This window comes from Eucyclogobius newberryi, unplaced genomic scaffold (genome assembly GCF_026437365.1).
Source record: "Eucyclogobius newberryi isolate DKJ021-1_F unplaced genomic scaffold, fEucNew1.0.hap1 SCAF_6, whole genome shotgun sequence".
NCBI lineage: Eukaryota > Metazoa > Chordata > Actinopteri > Gobiiformes > Gobiidae > Eucyclogobius > Eucyclogobius newberryi.
Window position 1 is genome coordinate 21,156,001 of NW_027316278.1, and position 14,740 is coordinate 21,170,740.

A 14,740-nucleotide genomic window follows, 5' to 3' on the forward strand; every position below is an offset into this window, starting at 1 on the left:
CCTTCATTCGCTCACATAATTAACGTGACGAAGGCATTAAAATGAGCCAAAAGAGAAAAAACTCACATATCCCAAGATGTGAGCAGCAGCCGTACTATGCTATGCAAATCCAGCATTGCTTTCTCAAAAACATAGCAGAAAGTGAGCCCTGGAAATACCATGTGCACAAACAAGTGAAAATAACAGGAGCTCAAATGCACTGTCCCATGGGTAATTCAGTAAAAGGAGCCAAAGCCAATAGTGTATAGAATCTGCAGAGCCTGGTTAGATTTCACTAGGGGAATGTGAGACTTCTCCGAGGCAGACAGTGGATTCCCCCGTACGCAGACCGTTTACGCAAAGACAGGGGACGGTTGGGAAATACCTCCTATTCTCAAGGGGAGTGGGAGCAGAGCACGGAGTTACAAATATGCGGCGGAATAAGACAAGAGGCCGGGGCATGAACACGGGGCAGGCAAAGGGTGGGGAAACTATCAAAACACTGAACGTAAACGCAAGAGACGGGGCCCTTATGAAAGCACACTGATAACCGCAGATAGTCAGCAGTGTCAGATTGCTCGGCTCCCTTTGTTGTGTTTGAAGTGTGGACTGGCCTACTCACTTTTGACCTACTTGTTGTTAGACTGGGAGGAAGGAATGAGTGGAAGGAAGCAAGAGGCTTGTTTATGCCCTTCAGAGATGGAACTACTACGCCATTGTGAAATCCCGGAGCCGTCCACCTGCAAGTGCAACTAAACTGATGCTTGGATAAGACCGCTGCAAATGCGCTGAGCCTGGACATCACAGATCATCAAGTTTAGCTTTACTCATTGAAATAGGGACAGGCGATATAAGATAAGATAAGCCTTTATTTGTCCCGCAATGGGGAAATTCAAGTAAATAATAAAAGAACAGATAACTTATAAAAAAACATGCCACAATGTTCTTAAAGCCTGCAGTGTCATAATCAAGATTCACTCCGTTTATTTGGATGGTCTTGAAGTAGTAACTAAAGCCACCTGCTGCTTCTGAAAGCTCATATTTCACTAAGGTTGAAATCACTCACCACGACGGACGCTGGCCATAAAGCTCCAGTAAACCCCACAGTACTCACGTTTACATGTGCACCAGGAAAACCGGATAAGTGGAGGGATGTTTTCCAATATTCATGTCGACCAAGGATGTACGATTGAGGCGTCTTGATTCAAATCTCAAACATTCGTATGGAATCTGCACATAACCACAACTCGTGAACCACGCTAGGGCTGCAAGATTGATCCCACACAAATTGAAATTGCAATAAAAGATAATGAGCAAATATCAAAAGGGTGCATTTATTTTAATAACAAAACAAAATATCCTGTCTTTTTCAGCATCAAAACGACAAGCCCTGTAGTTTACATCTGTTCAAACATGTTAAATACGTGCTATTTCTGTATTTTGGGCGATTCTCATCGACACGTTTGAATGTGAACTTTCTTAAAACATAAATCACAAATCTAATCGCAATGCCAAAATATATAACAGAAAAATTGCAATTACAATAGATATTCTTCCCAAATCGTGCAGCTCTAAACAACGCAGTTCCTGGCATATCTGAAAATAAAATGCTCCACGTCATGTCAATTTTCTCTGTTTACCAAAAGTGTTGTTATATGTATGAATCGCAATTATATCTGCAAAGTTTACACTACATAGTAAGTAATTCCACCAAACACAAGGTTAGATTTTATCATCATATTCCGTCCCAGATCTAAACTGCACTGAAAAAGGTATAAAAAAGGTTGACCATAAACGCTAGTAACGACAGACAAATAAATTACAATGGTCTCAACAATCAGCTGATGGAAAACAGGTCGACCTTAAACATGTTATACCTGGATGTAGTGCAATAATCTGTTCAGAGCCTAGTGTGAACAAGGCGATAACAAGCGATAACATAGCTTTGGCCGTCTCCAGAACCATGGTTGAGTCCTTCTGAGATGAAAAAAAAACAACCATTAGGAGCGATCACGTTCAGCATGACCAAGCAGGGGCAAAGCCGTGGCTATACGTTAAGAGAAAACATCCTTCTAATCTCTGGCCTTAATCCAGATGTAATCTATCCATACATTACAGGTCTAAAGAGAGAGCAGCTGGGGAAGTATAATAGGACATGGCCCTTAACATATAATAATATGATCCCCATCCCCTTTACAGCAAAGACCTACTTTCAGAATGTGCCAAGAAAATGTAAGCTTCAATATTCACTCGGAGGAAGAAACATGACCCATCTTTGAAGTAAAACTGGCCAACAACTTTAGGGCACAAAAATGATGTTAGTTTTTCCACAGTGGCCAATTCAACGCCAAGATCCTTGTGTCAGTTTCACGTCTCCGAGCCAGCTATTGATTGCCTTTGTGTTCTAGTAGTGTGAAATAGGAGAGAGTGGCGAAAAGCTGAAAAGCTGAAAGTGCTGCACGCGCACACGCACACGCGCACACACACGCACGCACACACACACACACACACACACGCACACAGAGTCTGGTGGGAACCGCAAGCCTGGCTTTTGTGTTCACTGTGGTTTGAGTCTGAGCAAAGGCCCATACAGACAGACAAAGTGGTGTGGTTTTCAAAACTGTCTCATCTATGGCAAATTTAATCAACCATCAGCCTCTAATCAAATACTGATCCACAGTGTGAAATGAGTTCAAAGCATGTGATAAAGTGAAGCAGAGTAATAATCTGGCCCAAGTGTCAGTCTGTGTCAGTTCAATGACAAAGCAGCTTTAACACAGGTCAGTGATTGGATCATCAAACTCACAGTCTGAGAGGAGAGAAATGCTCTCAGATTAGGTTTGTTTGAGTCAAAGGAAATGGTCACATTTACACCAGTATGTGTAGACAGTGGGGGCGAGGCTGGAATCCCACCATCGGTAGGCCAGTGAATCTGATCACTCAGACGTCTAATGTCAGCAGTGTGTCAAACCGCCGATCTTCAGGTCACAGAACAGATCAAAACAGGGCTTCATAAAATTGTAGATTCAACAAACAGAAATTCAGAAAATCAAACAGGACACTACACCAACTGGATTAAACAGTTAATTTTCCCTATTCTCTGTAAACTACTGAAAACATCAGTTTATCAAGGCAGACAAGAACCCATGCATTATCATGCTACCCAATATATTCATAATAAATGCAGCATCACTGTGATGAGAGAAGGATATACATGCTGCAGCAGTCAGTTTGTATTATTATCTTTGAGGAACTTGATGTTAAAGGTTAGCAACCACTGCAAAGAAAAACAACAAGGTCCTGTTTTCCACCTATAATGAGCCACGAGCTCTGCATGCAAGGGCTGCACTGACTTACACAGATGTTCCTCAATACTGGTGGTGTATGTGAACACGAGCTGGTCCAAACCCGAACACTGCACAGTGAAGGAGCAGCTATGTAACAGGGATATTGAACTATTGGCTATTGGCATGAGGCCATATTATCTTCCCCGGGAGTTCTCACATGTGATTTTGATCGCAGTCTATGTGGCCCCGTCTGCCAATGCTGAATATGCTTGTGAAGCACTGCTCTCCTGCACTTGTAGGCTGCAAACACAGCACCCACAGGCTCTCTTCCTCGTCTCTGGTGACTTTAACCACGCTTCTCCCTCTTCTGTTCTACCAACATACACCCAGTATGTTACCTGCCCCACCAGGAACAATAGAACATTAGACTTGTTTTTTGCCAACACCAAGGAGGCTTATTCCTCTTCCCCCCTCCTTCCCCTGGGCAGCTCGGACCACAACCTTGTACATCTGAGGCCTGTGTATGAACCCATCATGCGCAGGCAGCCTGTGGTGTCCCGTGAGGTGAGGATGTGGTCTGCTGAGAGCGAGGAGGCTCTGAGGGACTGCTTCAGCACCACTGTCTGGACTGAGCTTTATGACCCACATGGGGAGGACATCAACACCATCACAGAGTGCATCACGGACTACATCAACTTCTGTTTTGAGAACATTGTTCCCTCCCGGACGGTGCGGTGTTTTCCAAACAACAAGCCATGGATTAACCGTGAACTGAAGGCTCTGCTGAAGGAGAAGAAGAGAGCCTTCAGGTCAGGGAACAAGGAGGAGCTGAGGACTGTGCAGAAGGAGCTGAGGAGGAAGATCAGGCAGGCTGAAGCCGGCTACAAGAGGAGGATGGAGGAGCAGCTGCAGCAGAAGAACATTCAGGGAGTGTGGAGGAGCCTGAAAACCATATCGGGCTTCAAAACCCCCCCTGCACAGACAGAGGGGGATCTACAGTGGGTGAATGATTTAAATGCTCACTTCTTGAGGTTTGATCGGTCACCCGCCCCTCCCCCTGCACAGCTGCATGCTCCCTCTTCCACAGCTGGACAATGCCCTGCATCTGTTCCTCTTCGCTTATATGCCCCGGACCATCAGCTCCCCACTTCGCCTGGACTCACCCATCCCCCCAGCACACAGTCCCCCTGCCAACCACTGACTGTCACAGCAGCACAGGTGAGGAGTGAGCTGAAGAGGATTAAAGTGAGGAAGGCAGCAGGACCTGATGGCATCAGCCCCAGGCTCCTTAAGTCCTGCGCAGATGAACTGTGTAGAGTTATGGAGCATGTCTTCAACATGAGCCTGAAGCTGAGGGTGGTACCACAGGTCTGGAAGACCTCCTGTCTGGTACCTGTGCCTAAGACACCGCGCCCCAAAGACCTCAACAGCTTCAGGCCGGTGGCTCTCACGTCCCACCTGATGAAGACACTGGAGCGGCTAGTCCTGGACCACCTCCGCTCCACCGTGAGCTCAGCCATGGACCCGCTGCAGTTTGCATATCGGCCTGGCATCGGAGTGGAGGACGCCGTCATCTCCCTGCTGCACCGCTCTCTCTCTCACCTGGAAAAGCCTGGCAGCTCTGTGAGGATTCTGTTCTTCGATCTTTCCAGCGCCTTCAACACCATCCAGCCGCTGCTCCTGAGGGACAAGCTGGAGACGGCTGGTGTGGAGTATGACCTGGCAGAGTGGATCCTGGACTACCTCACAGACCGACCCCAGTTTGTGAGAGCCCGGAACTGTGTGTCTGACACTCGGACCTGCAGTGTGGGGGCCTTTCTCTTCACCCTTTACACTGCAGACTTCAGACATGACACGGACAGCTGTGTCCTGCAGAAGTTCTCTGATGACTCTGCCATCATCGGACTCATCACGGACGACGATGATGCGGAGTACAGAGGACTGGCGCAGGACTTTGTGGACTGGTGTCAGCGGAACCACCTCCTCATCAACGCGGGGAAGACCAAGGAGATGGTGGTGGATTTCCGCAGACGCCACCCCACTGCCCCCTCACCAGTGAACATCCAGGGACGGGACATTGAGAGAGTGGACTCATACAAGTACCTGGGTGTTCATCTGAACCACAAACTGGACTGGACTCATAACACAGACGCACTGTACAGGAAGAGCCAGAGTCGGCTCTACCTCCTGAGGAGACTCAGGTCTTTTGGAGTGACAGGGCCACTCCTGAAGACCTTCTACAACTCTGTGGTGGCATCAGCTCCTGTACGGTGTGGCCTGCTGGAGCAGCAGCATCACAGAGAGGGAGAGGAAGAGGCTGGACAGAGTCATCAAGAAGTCCAGCTCCGTCCTGGGCTGTGCTCTGGACTCGGTGCAGGAGGTGGGGGACAGGAGGGTCCTGGCTAGATTCACATCTATGCTGGACCATGAGTGTCACCCCCTGCAGGACACTCTCTCCGCTCTGGAGAGCAGCTTCAGTGAGAGACTGATCCACCCTCGCTGTGTGAAGGAAAGGTTTCGCAGGTCTTTCCTTCCTGCTGCTGTCAGACTTTATAACAAACACTGTTAGTACTGAACACTCGCAATACTGACCTAACCATGTGCAATTCTGTCATATGTGCAATTGCTGTTGGAATTCATGTGCAATCTATGTGCTGTCGTGACACATATTCATGTGCAATTACTGTCGTGATCACATGCAATGATTTTTATGTATTTATTTATTGATTTGTCTATGGGAGTTTTTTATTTATTTATAGGAGATCTTCTACTGAAAGTGTTTTTCAGACTTCCTATAAGTGATCTGTTCTTCTGTATCTACCTCTGTATCTACCTGCGTTGCACCAATGAAATTTCCCCATGTGGAACAATAAAGGAATATCTTATCTTATCTTACTTAATACTTAACCAATACATTTCAACAGTTTCACCCAGATGAAAGCTGCAAAACTGCACATGTTTTCTGCAGGTGGTGACAGTGTCGCCGGTGGTCACTTTTGCATTTTGCACAAAAGGAAGCCCATTGTATTCTTGACTCTGCTACCTCGACTAATGGTATGTGAAGCATCAAAACAATTTGCTCGTAGAGGATGAATTGTTCGTACGGATCATTGTGACTGTAGACTGACCTTTCAGGTGGAGGATCTGCACTCTGCTTCTCTCTCTCCATGGAGACGTTATTGCTTTGCCTGGAATGCTCCACATTATGTCATCAATCTAATTTAATGATTGGTGTTTTATTGCTCAAAATATCCTACAAACATTTTGTGAGTGGGATCACCATTCCACAGATCTGACTTGGCCTGATAGGTCAGCTGTTGGTTTAATCCCATTACCATACTCTGGAACATTCCAGACAAACCAATAACAACTCCATTGAGACAGGTAGACCCGCTGTGCAAAAAGTTACATGTTTCACCTTTAATAGGGAGCAGTCGATTGATTCAATAAAGGAGTGGGTTATGTAACAACTTCTCTTTTTGGCTTGTCCCGTGTAACTCACGCAGCTCATCTTCATGTTGGTCACATTCAGATGAAGTCGACGCAGCAGAGCTGCCCGCTGCCCGCCTGATGTGATCTGGTGTGAAAACTCCCCGGCGAGGCCAAGCTTTTCATTAGCATGGAGCGGCGTGTGGGAGAGCGGCACTCCAAGCTCCATGCCCACTCAGCTGGAGTGTGGGCCTCAGAAACATTATGCAACCTGCGCCATGCCAGTGTGTACAAGGAAGCGTAACCATGGAAACAAGACTCAGATAAGAAGCGAAACGTCTTGTGCGGCTACGAAAAAAGGAAGATTTCTGTTTTTGTATCGTGTCAGCATATTCCGCCAACTATCAAACATGTCAGCATTTACAGCAGACACTATTGGCATCCAGGCGCTATGGTAACAAGCCTGGAGACGTAGTTACAGTGTCAGAGACAGAATCGATAAACACTACTTCTAGTTCAATTACCAATCCGACGCTGACATTTGACAAGTGAGCCCAGGTTACCTCAGCAGAGAAAGCACATGGAGTTAAGTTAATACTAAGCGAGAGAGTCAGTGACAGACAAGTTACTGATGGAGCGCTAAATGAGGCTGTGTTTGCCCTTGACTGCGCGAGCCGTAAAAAGCCATTCAAACTGTCAGTGGAATGTCATTCAGCCGAGCCAGCAGCCAGATTTAAGACCCCCGACAAGGCATACATTGTGCTTAGGTGCTTAGAGGTAGTCGGAGGTGAGGCGACGTGTTTGAGAGTGGTTTTAATCTACGGCCCGAGCTCTCTACTGCTTCTGAGAGGGATCTGATGGAACCAAGAGACACAATACGCACAATTTCATAAAGATGTTAAAGACGTTTTTATGAAGACACCAAGCGACCTCGTAGCACTTCGGCTAATTCTGACAAAACCAAAACTTTCTAAACATTGGCAGACACATTTTACTGAGTAAGCTGTAAAATGGCCAATATTACAAAAATAAACATGAAATATACTGAAAAGTGGTAAGGTTAGGGTGGGACGAGAGTTTAGGTCCACTAGAACGGGACGAGACAATCATTATATCAATTAATCAATAAATAGTGTTTATTTAAATAGTGCATAATTTGATATCATAGTTTACTTTTTTATTACTTATCCTCAGTAAAAATATCAAACATGTAATGTAACTTTATTGGTGACAGATTAGTGACAAGAGAAAAAAAAACTAGCGTGGCATTTTGAGCTCTAGATCTTTTCTATGGTACAGGAATTTATATTTTTCTACGGTAAGGGAATTTATATTTCTACAATGATTTATTTGATGCAAGTCGTCAACATACAAAGATGTGCTGTGAAAAGCAGGTCATCGCTGTCAAAGTGCGTGACACAAACATGGTGGTGCTTCATCCGTCAGCTGTGTTTTATTTTGCCCTGGCGTTTCAGAGCTGGGCCTCCACGATCAGCGAAACTGACATTTGGAAAGTTTCGACCAAAAAAGACTTGGAACATTAGGAAGCACTCCAACTGTTTTTGAAGCGTTTATTAAAGAGAATGATTTTACTGACTAAATGCTTACTTTAAACTAAGGTTGATATGCTATTGATATTTTTCTTCTTCCAGTAAATACTGTTCTCATCAAGTACAGTGTTTGATTCTCCTCTTTTAGTGCTAATCAGGAGATGGAGTACCTCACATACTGATACACAAATGCATGGCAATAACGTCATAATATGGCAATATTTTATATACATGTATTGCACATGATATTCTATGTCATGTTACTAGTTAAAGAAATACACTTTACAAGAGGGTTTTCTTGTCAAATCACAGCGTGTACAAGCGGTTTATGAAATACCCTTATTTTCTAAACCCAAAGTGCAAATAAAGTGCTTTATTACATAAACTAAATTGTTGTGTTGTGGAAAGTTAGTTTAGTGACAAGAGAAGTGAGAAAGAAATCATGGCGATATCAATACAGTATATTGATATTTTGTCACGTTTATTCTTCCACTGTGTGTGATTAGCATATTGATCCATGATCTTACATCAGAGGCTTTTCCTCATGCAACTTTCCCCAATAAGCCTGACTCATCAGGAGGAATACTAAACTTGACATGTTCAACTAAATGACTATATACTCAATAGTCATTATTTATTACTGACACCACTGCTCTACCGCAGATGCACAAGCTCATCTTAGCCAATAATTAAAAAGTACCCTCAGGTTTTACACTTGGCTGGGCTGTAATCCTCTTCTAACACGGAGGGCAGGTTTTCCACTTTCCCCAGCGGACACTTACCCTGCCATTCACCTGCTAACACAGTTGGCAGGGCTCCAATTATCCTGCGTTTGTGGCATGACATAGGGGAAAAAAACTAATTTGGCTTGGCATGAGAACATTCCAGATGAGTCAGATTTTAATTTGACTTGTCTGTTGATGGCAGTTTGAAGAGTGAAACTCCACTAATGATAAAGCTTATGTCAGCCACAGTATCAGGGCTAAGCTGAACTCTTTGACACATCGTCTAGGGCCACATGACTCTAAACTGACCATTTACTTGCAACTTTTCTCCAACATTTCCCTTGTAGAATGGTGTCAAAATAAAAGCCAGACTCCCTCTCGAGTCATCTAATGTAATTAACAAATAATTGTGTATTGTGTAATTAGTGTGAGCCAAAATCTACACATTTTTAAAGGCAGGGTGGAACAAAAATGGGTGCGGTATATGTAAATTAAATCAATCGTCATTAACATGCAGTGAGCTTTGAATTTGGTTTAAAAAAAAACACATTTTTGGTCTATTAATTGTGGTCCAAATGATTTGCGAGTTCATTTTGCATTTTTTGACTTGAACAAATCATTTCCATTTGCCTAGAACTGAAATTGTCAAAAAGATAAGATATCACTTTATTAATTTACCAAAATAAATTCTTGTGCCAGAGAATCCATTAAAATACATAAAATGATTAAGAAAATGTTAAGTGCTGCTGCATATATAAATAAAACATCAGATGATATCAGCACCATTACAATACATTCTGTACCACTGTCCTTCCTTGAAAAAGAGGGATGAGATGAACAGTTTGATGGCCACAGGGAGGTAGGAAGTATATTGTCATCTAAAGAAGTAGAACGTTTAGGAATTAAAAACAATAAGATTGGGGCATGATTTAATACTGTACTGAAACACAATCAATTAAAATGTCAGATGAAAAGTGGAGACGAGAAGTTTCCAGAGTGTGGCGATGCACCGATGGACAGACACGACACGACAGGGCTGCTGTTCCCAGGGGTGGTGGGGGTGGGGCGGGGCAGTAGGAGCGGGGGGGTATTGAGTGGCGGGCCTCATCGAATGATAACTCCTGTCCAGTCTGCATCCACACCAAATAATGCTACCGAGCCAAGGGAAAGTGGGCCAGTGACCGAGGCCGGGTGTCAGGCACAGAATCATGAGCTGGTGCTGTTCAAAAGACAATGTCATCTTGTTGGGGAAAATAATAATAATAAAAAATAAAAATAAAAATAAAAATAAAAATAAAAATAAAAATAAAAATAAAAATAAAAATAAAAATAATAATAATAATAATAATAATAATGCCTGAATAGGATGACTAAACATTCTAATCAAAATGATCTTTCCATAGGAGGTGGGCAGATTATTGTGAAGGCTGTTTTGAAGAGATACCCATTAGTTTACATTTGCATATGGCTTATAATAAAATATGCCATAAACCTCTTGTTGTAATCTTTCAAATAAAAAGGTTATTAAGTTATATTTCTGCTCTTTTGTGGGTCATTTTAAAGTCCTTTCGAAGCTTAAACCTCAGCCAACAGATTTTAAAAAGGTACGTTTATGATTTGCTAAAATATCTTATTCTGTAGAATAATGTAATTGGGATACTCACAAAAAATAATTGGCAATATAGCACCACTAATTCATAGATATTTTGGGGAGACATTTTTGGGGAGAAATACCATCGATTTGAGCCAAATTTAAATGCTCCAGTTTCAGTTTAAGCTTAGATGAGTTACTGGTACATACAAATGTGACTATAAAGGATTCAAACTGAATTACTCAACATTAAATTTGAAATATGAGCCCAAATCTAACATTTGCAAAAGAGCCACATGAGTCGCTCATCGTTACTACAATAGATACCAAATTACAAACTCGATTTCAATGCCAAGGAATAAGCTTGACACTCAATACCGTTCTTGATACTACAATAATAAACAACAAACTTTAAAATGTTTCAATAAAAGATTGTCAATTCCGACCCAAAATAATAGTACTTTCTTTATGTTACCATGTGGTCTTATACGAGATCAAGTTCATTCTAAAACTGTTCAGGAAAGGCCAAATGTAGTGTCTGATGTCTGGTACTTTTGACAACCCGAGTCACTCTACGGCACTGCAGGGTGACAGACCATTCCACGTCTCCTAAAAAAGCTGCTCTAAAACTGCGCTAGTGCTCAAAAAATGGTTACATATGAACAACGTGATAAAAGGGTTTGTGAGAGCTAGGAACACCCTAGATAGATTTAAATACCTACTCCCTCATCTCATCTGAAGCCATGCAAGCGCTAAGTTTTCAGTCTTTTACTGTACTAAATAATGTGGTGTCCTATTTTTAATGAATTTGCCTGTTAGCTGCCAAAGGAAACGGGCCCCATTGGAGGGCATATAACTCTAGCCTAGAGGATCTATAATATTCACTGTTCCTGCAAAATGCATTAACCAGAGGATTTCTGTATACATCGCCGTGCCCAGTGTGCTAATTTCACACTTAAATATAAAGTAAGTGAACAAAAAAAAAACATAAAACATTTCAGCAAAGTCTACTTCTCATCCTAAATGAGACACTGTAATACTGTAGTAGAACGTGCTTACATTTATACTGATGGGACAATTCATTCTGGACCTAATCCCCGTCGGTTTGCTTCACAAGTGCTTTAAAAAGGATTTACTCAAGGTTTAATTTGCGCCAAACTAAATGCCAGAAAAATCTTCACAGAGCCATTGTCAAACCTTCAAAAGTAGTGCGTGCAAAAAGTGCAGTACTGCAGCAGTCTCTGCGGAAGAAGCGTTGTTACGATGGCCAATGACTAAAAGACTAACTGTTGCACTTAATCACACGTCTCTGCAGCTCCACTTGCACTGCAAAACCCGTGGTCACACCGGCTCTTCTCTGATTGGCAGCTCCTCTCACACCTCGGATTCTGGCTCCCTGTAATGTTTTCTGCTTCATTTCACTGGAAAATGTCTCCTACACTGACAAAGATCTGGTCCGCTTGCAGCATTCTACAGAGATAACCTCAAAGACATATTTTAGAGTCAGGCTGGGAAAGATTAGCCGGAATGTTTAAAATCTGCCCTTGTCGTGTCATATTTAATGCATACTTGCGAAGACAAAAACTAATAATGAAGGTCGGGTGCCTCCACATCACCGTACAAGCACTCCGGTCAGTGCCACAGAGATTATAATTCTAGTGAAGTCCAAATCAAAAAACACTAGAGGAATAAAGTTTGATTTTGGCTGATTTTTCTTAATGCTCCAGACGATCGCTGTCATTTTCTGTCATTATCAATATTACCAAATACTACGGCAAACTGGCATTTAGCTCACTGCATCATGACTAGGGATGTCAAGACTATTAGGTTAATCGATAATCGTGATCATTCAGGTCACAATGTAGCCGTAGAAACCAAAAAAATATAACCGTGACCATTTTAGAGGCAAAAATAAGCCTTTTTAGTTCAATGTATTGCCCAAAATATAGACCTAAATGTAAAAAACTGTTTTTGACATGTTTAGTGAGACTTGATAATCCTGATTAATCATTAAATTGGGATGTTTTTACACATAATAACACTAAAATTGGATATGGTGACATCCCTAATTATGACAAACCCAAATATATCAATAATAAGAATGATTCGCTGGAAATACATCAGTTTACCACAAAAAAATGTGTCAAAACACAGCGATCACATACACAGCGGTCTGTTTAGCTTCAGACAGATTTTGAATCCCATCACAGAGATTCCAGAGTCAGGTCCATTAACACGACACCACAAACACACAATGCACCGAGCTGAAGAGCACAATCAGAGCTCCACCGACAACATCAACAGCAGCAGCTGATAATCGCTAAAACAGACTGAACAAGCACATGATGAGAAGTGGCTGGAATCGCGCACGTTCGGCTTTGATAAAACGATAAATGTCTGACAACAACCTTCATCCAAGAGGGCAACAAAACCTACTCATACCAGTTTTTCCAGTACCAAAGAGAATGCTGTGTTCAAAGCACGGCTCTCACTCTGCGGTCTTCATGTTACTAGTCAGCTCAGTCGTATCCCATAAGGGAAACAACCCGACGAACCGGAAAATCTGAATTCAGGCAAGAGTATGTGTTATTCACCCGATATCAAAAGCATGAACGCTGATGCAGAGCCTTCCATAACACCAAATATACAATAAAACTGTACACGCATAAGACATTTGTAATAAATCAAGTAGAAAGACGGTGGGCATCAACTCTAACCTCTTCATCATCACTGACATTGATATATTAGAGAGCACATTAATCAGAGCCCATCAGTCACACTATTTCGGGGGATGCGCATGCTATGAGGTTATAGTGAAAAGCTAGTGTGAATGTCATGTGAGAAGAGCATCTTTCACACGTTTTATACCTTTGCAATAAAGAGTACATGTTTAAATGAGGGCTGAAGAAAGCGAAAGGGATTAATCGCAATTAGTCAAGAGCGAAAAGAGGTTTATAACTCAAGACAAAGCAAGAATTACTTCCAAACGACACAAGAAACGTGAACATTTAGTGGACTTAGAGGTACTCCATCAGGGTGGGCTCAAAGCGGCATCACTTTAGCTTCATCAGATCACATTTGCAGGCCTTTTGTGATTCTTACAACCAATCAATTAAATCACAAGAGTAATTGCAAGATGAATCCATTAGTAAAACAGTCAAATGCTGCAACAGTAGATCAAATTCAAGGGGATTTCAAGAGCAAATGTGTGATATCCAGTAAGAAGTAACTGTTGTATTGCTAAATAATAACCTATCCACCATACTTAATGTGCAGTGCAACATCAAAGGAAGTTGAGAAACGACCAGAAACGCCATTGTAAACCTTACCTCCCCAGTTCATCCCCAATTTCATAGAATTCCTCCACGTTTTCTTGGTTGAAGACAGTCATGGTGGCCGGGCTCTGGCAGCTCTGGACCGCAGGCGCGTTCACAGCGGCCGCACCATCTCTACCAGCGGCAGCCTCGAGTCCAGACACTCCGCCTCATCTTAAGACGCTTCTGGACACAAACACCAGAGTCAAACACATGTGTGGGACCATCACAGGCTCTGGTGAGAGAGGAGGGAACGCGCCCGTCCGTCTGTCAACAAAAGAGAAACGGAGTGATCTGCACCTCGACGTCACGACTCCAAAAAGCGGATCTTTTCTTCTGCGACTCAAACGTGTTACATCTGCAAGTGTATAAGGGTAGATCGGGATGCTACGCCTGCACAGTGGTGGGTGCAGACTGGTGGAGAGTGTAAATAAGCCAGTGCAAAGCTTGATGTAGCCATGGGAAACACTGGCTGCGTGCGCTCCTCCTCTTCAGCTCTTCAGGGGAACAAGTCGCGTTAGCCTCTGTCTTTATTACATTTGACCCGGACAGACCCGAGCAGGTGTCCAGCCCCGTCAAACCCGCAGCTCACGTTTATTAAACCACACCTGCATCGTTTTAACAACACATAAACATTAATATAAGCGTTTATAGTCCCATTATTCCGAAGCTAGGTTCACTGTGGACGCACCGTGGACGCGAACAGGCGCTGGTTTAAGTTATGGATTAAATTCGTTATAACATTAAATAAGTTGTCTTACGTTAAGGTGGCTCCGTGTCCCCCGTGAAATGTGCCCGTGTTTAGAGGGAGGCTGGCCCCAGGTTTGTCTCTGTTGGACAGAACGCTACTGCTGCTGGTGCTGCG

At 43.1% G+C, this 14,740-nt stretch overlaps 1 protein-coding gene across 1 annotated transcript in view; it reads right to left on the reverse strand.

Moving 5' to 3' along the window:
* dapk1 (death-associated protein kinase 1) overlaps positions 1-14,026 on the reverse strand; it is a 39,216-nt gene extending 25,190 nt beyond the window's left edge. Inside the window, exon 1 of the mRNA XM_072433386.1 lies at positions 13,891-14,026. Within this exon, the coding sequence (XP_072289487.1) occupies positions 13,891-13,952 (62 nt within the window). The 5' untranslated portion in view covers positions 13,953-14,026. The remainder of the gene's footprint in view (positions 1-13,890) is intronic.
* Between the last annotated feature and the right edge of the window lie 714 nt (positions 14,027-14,740).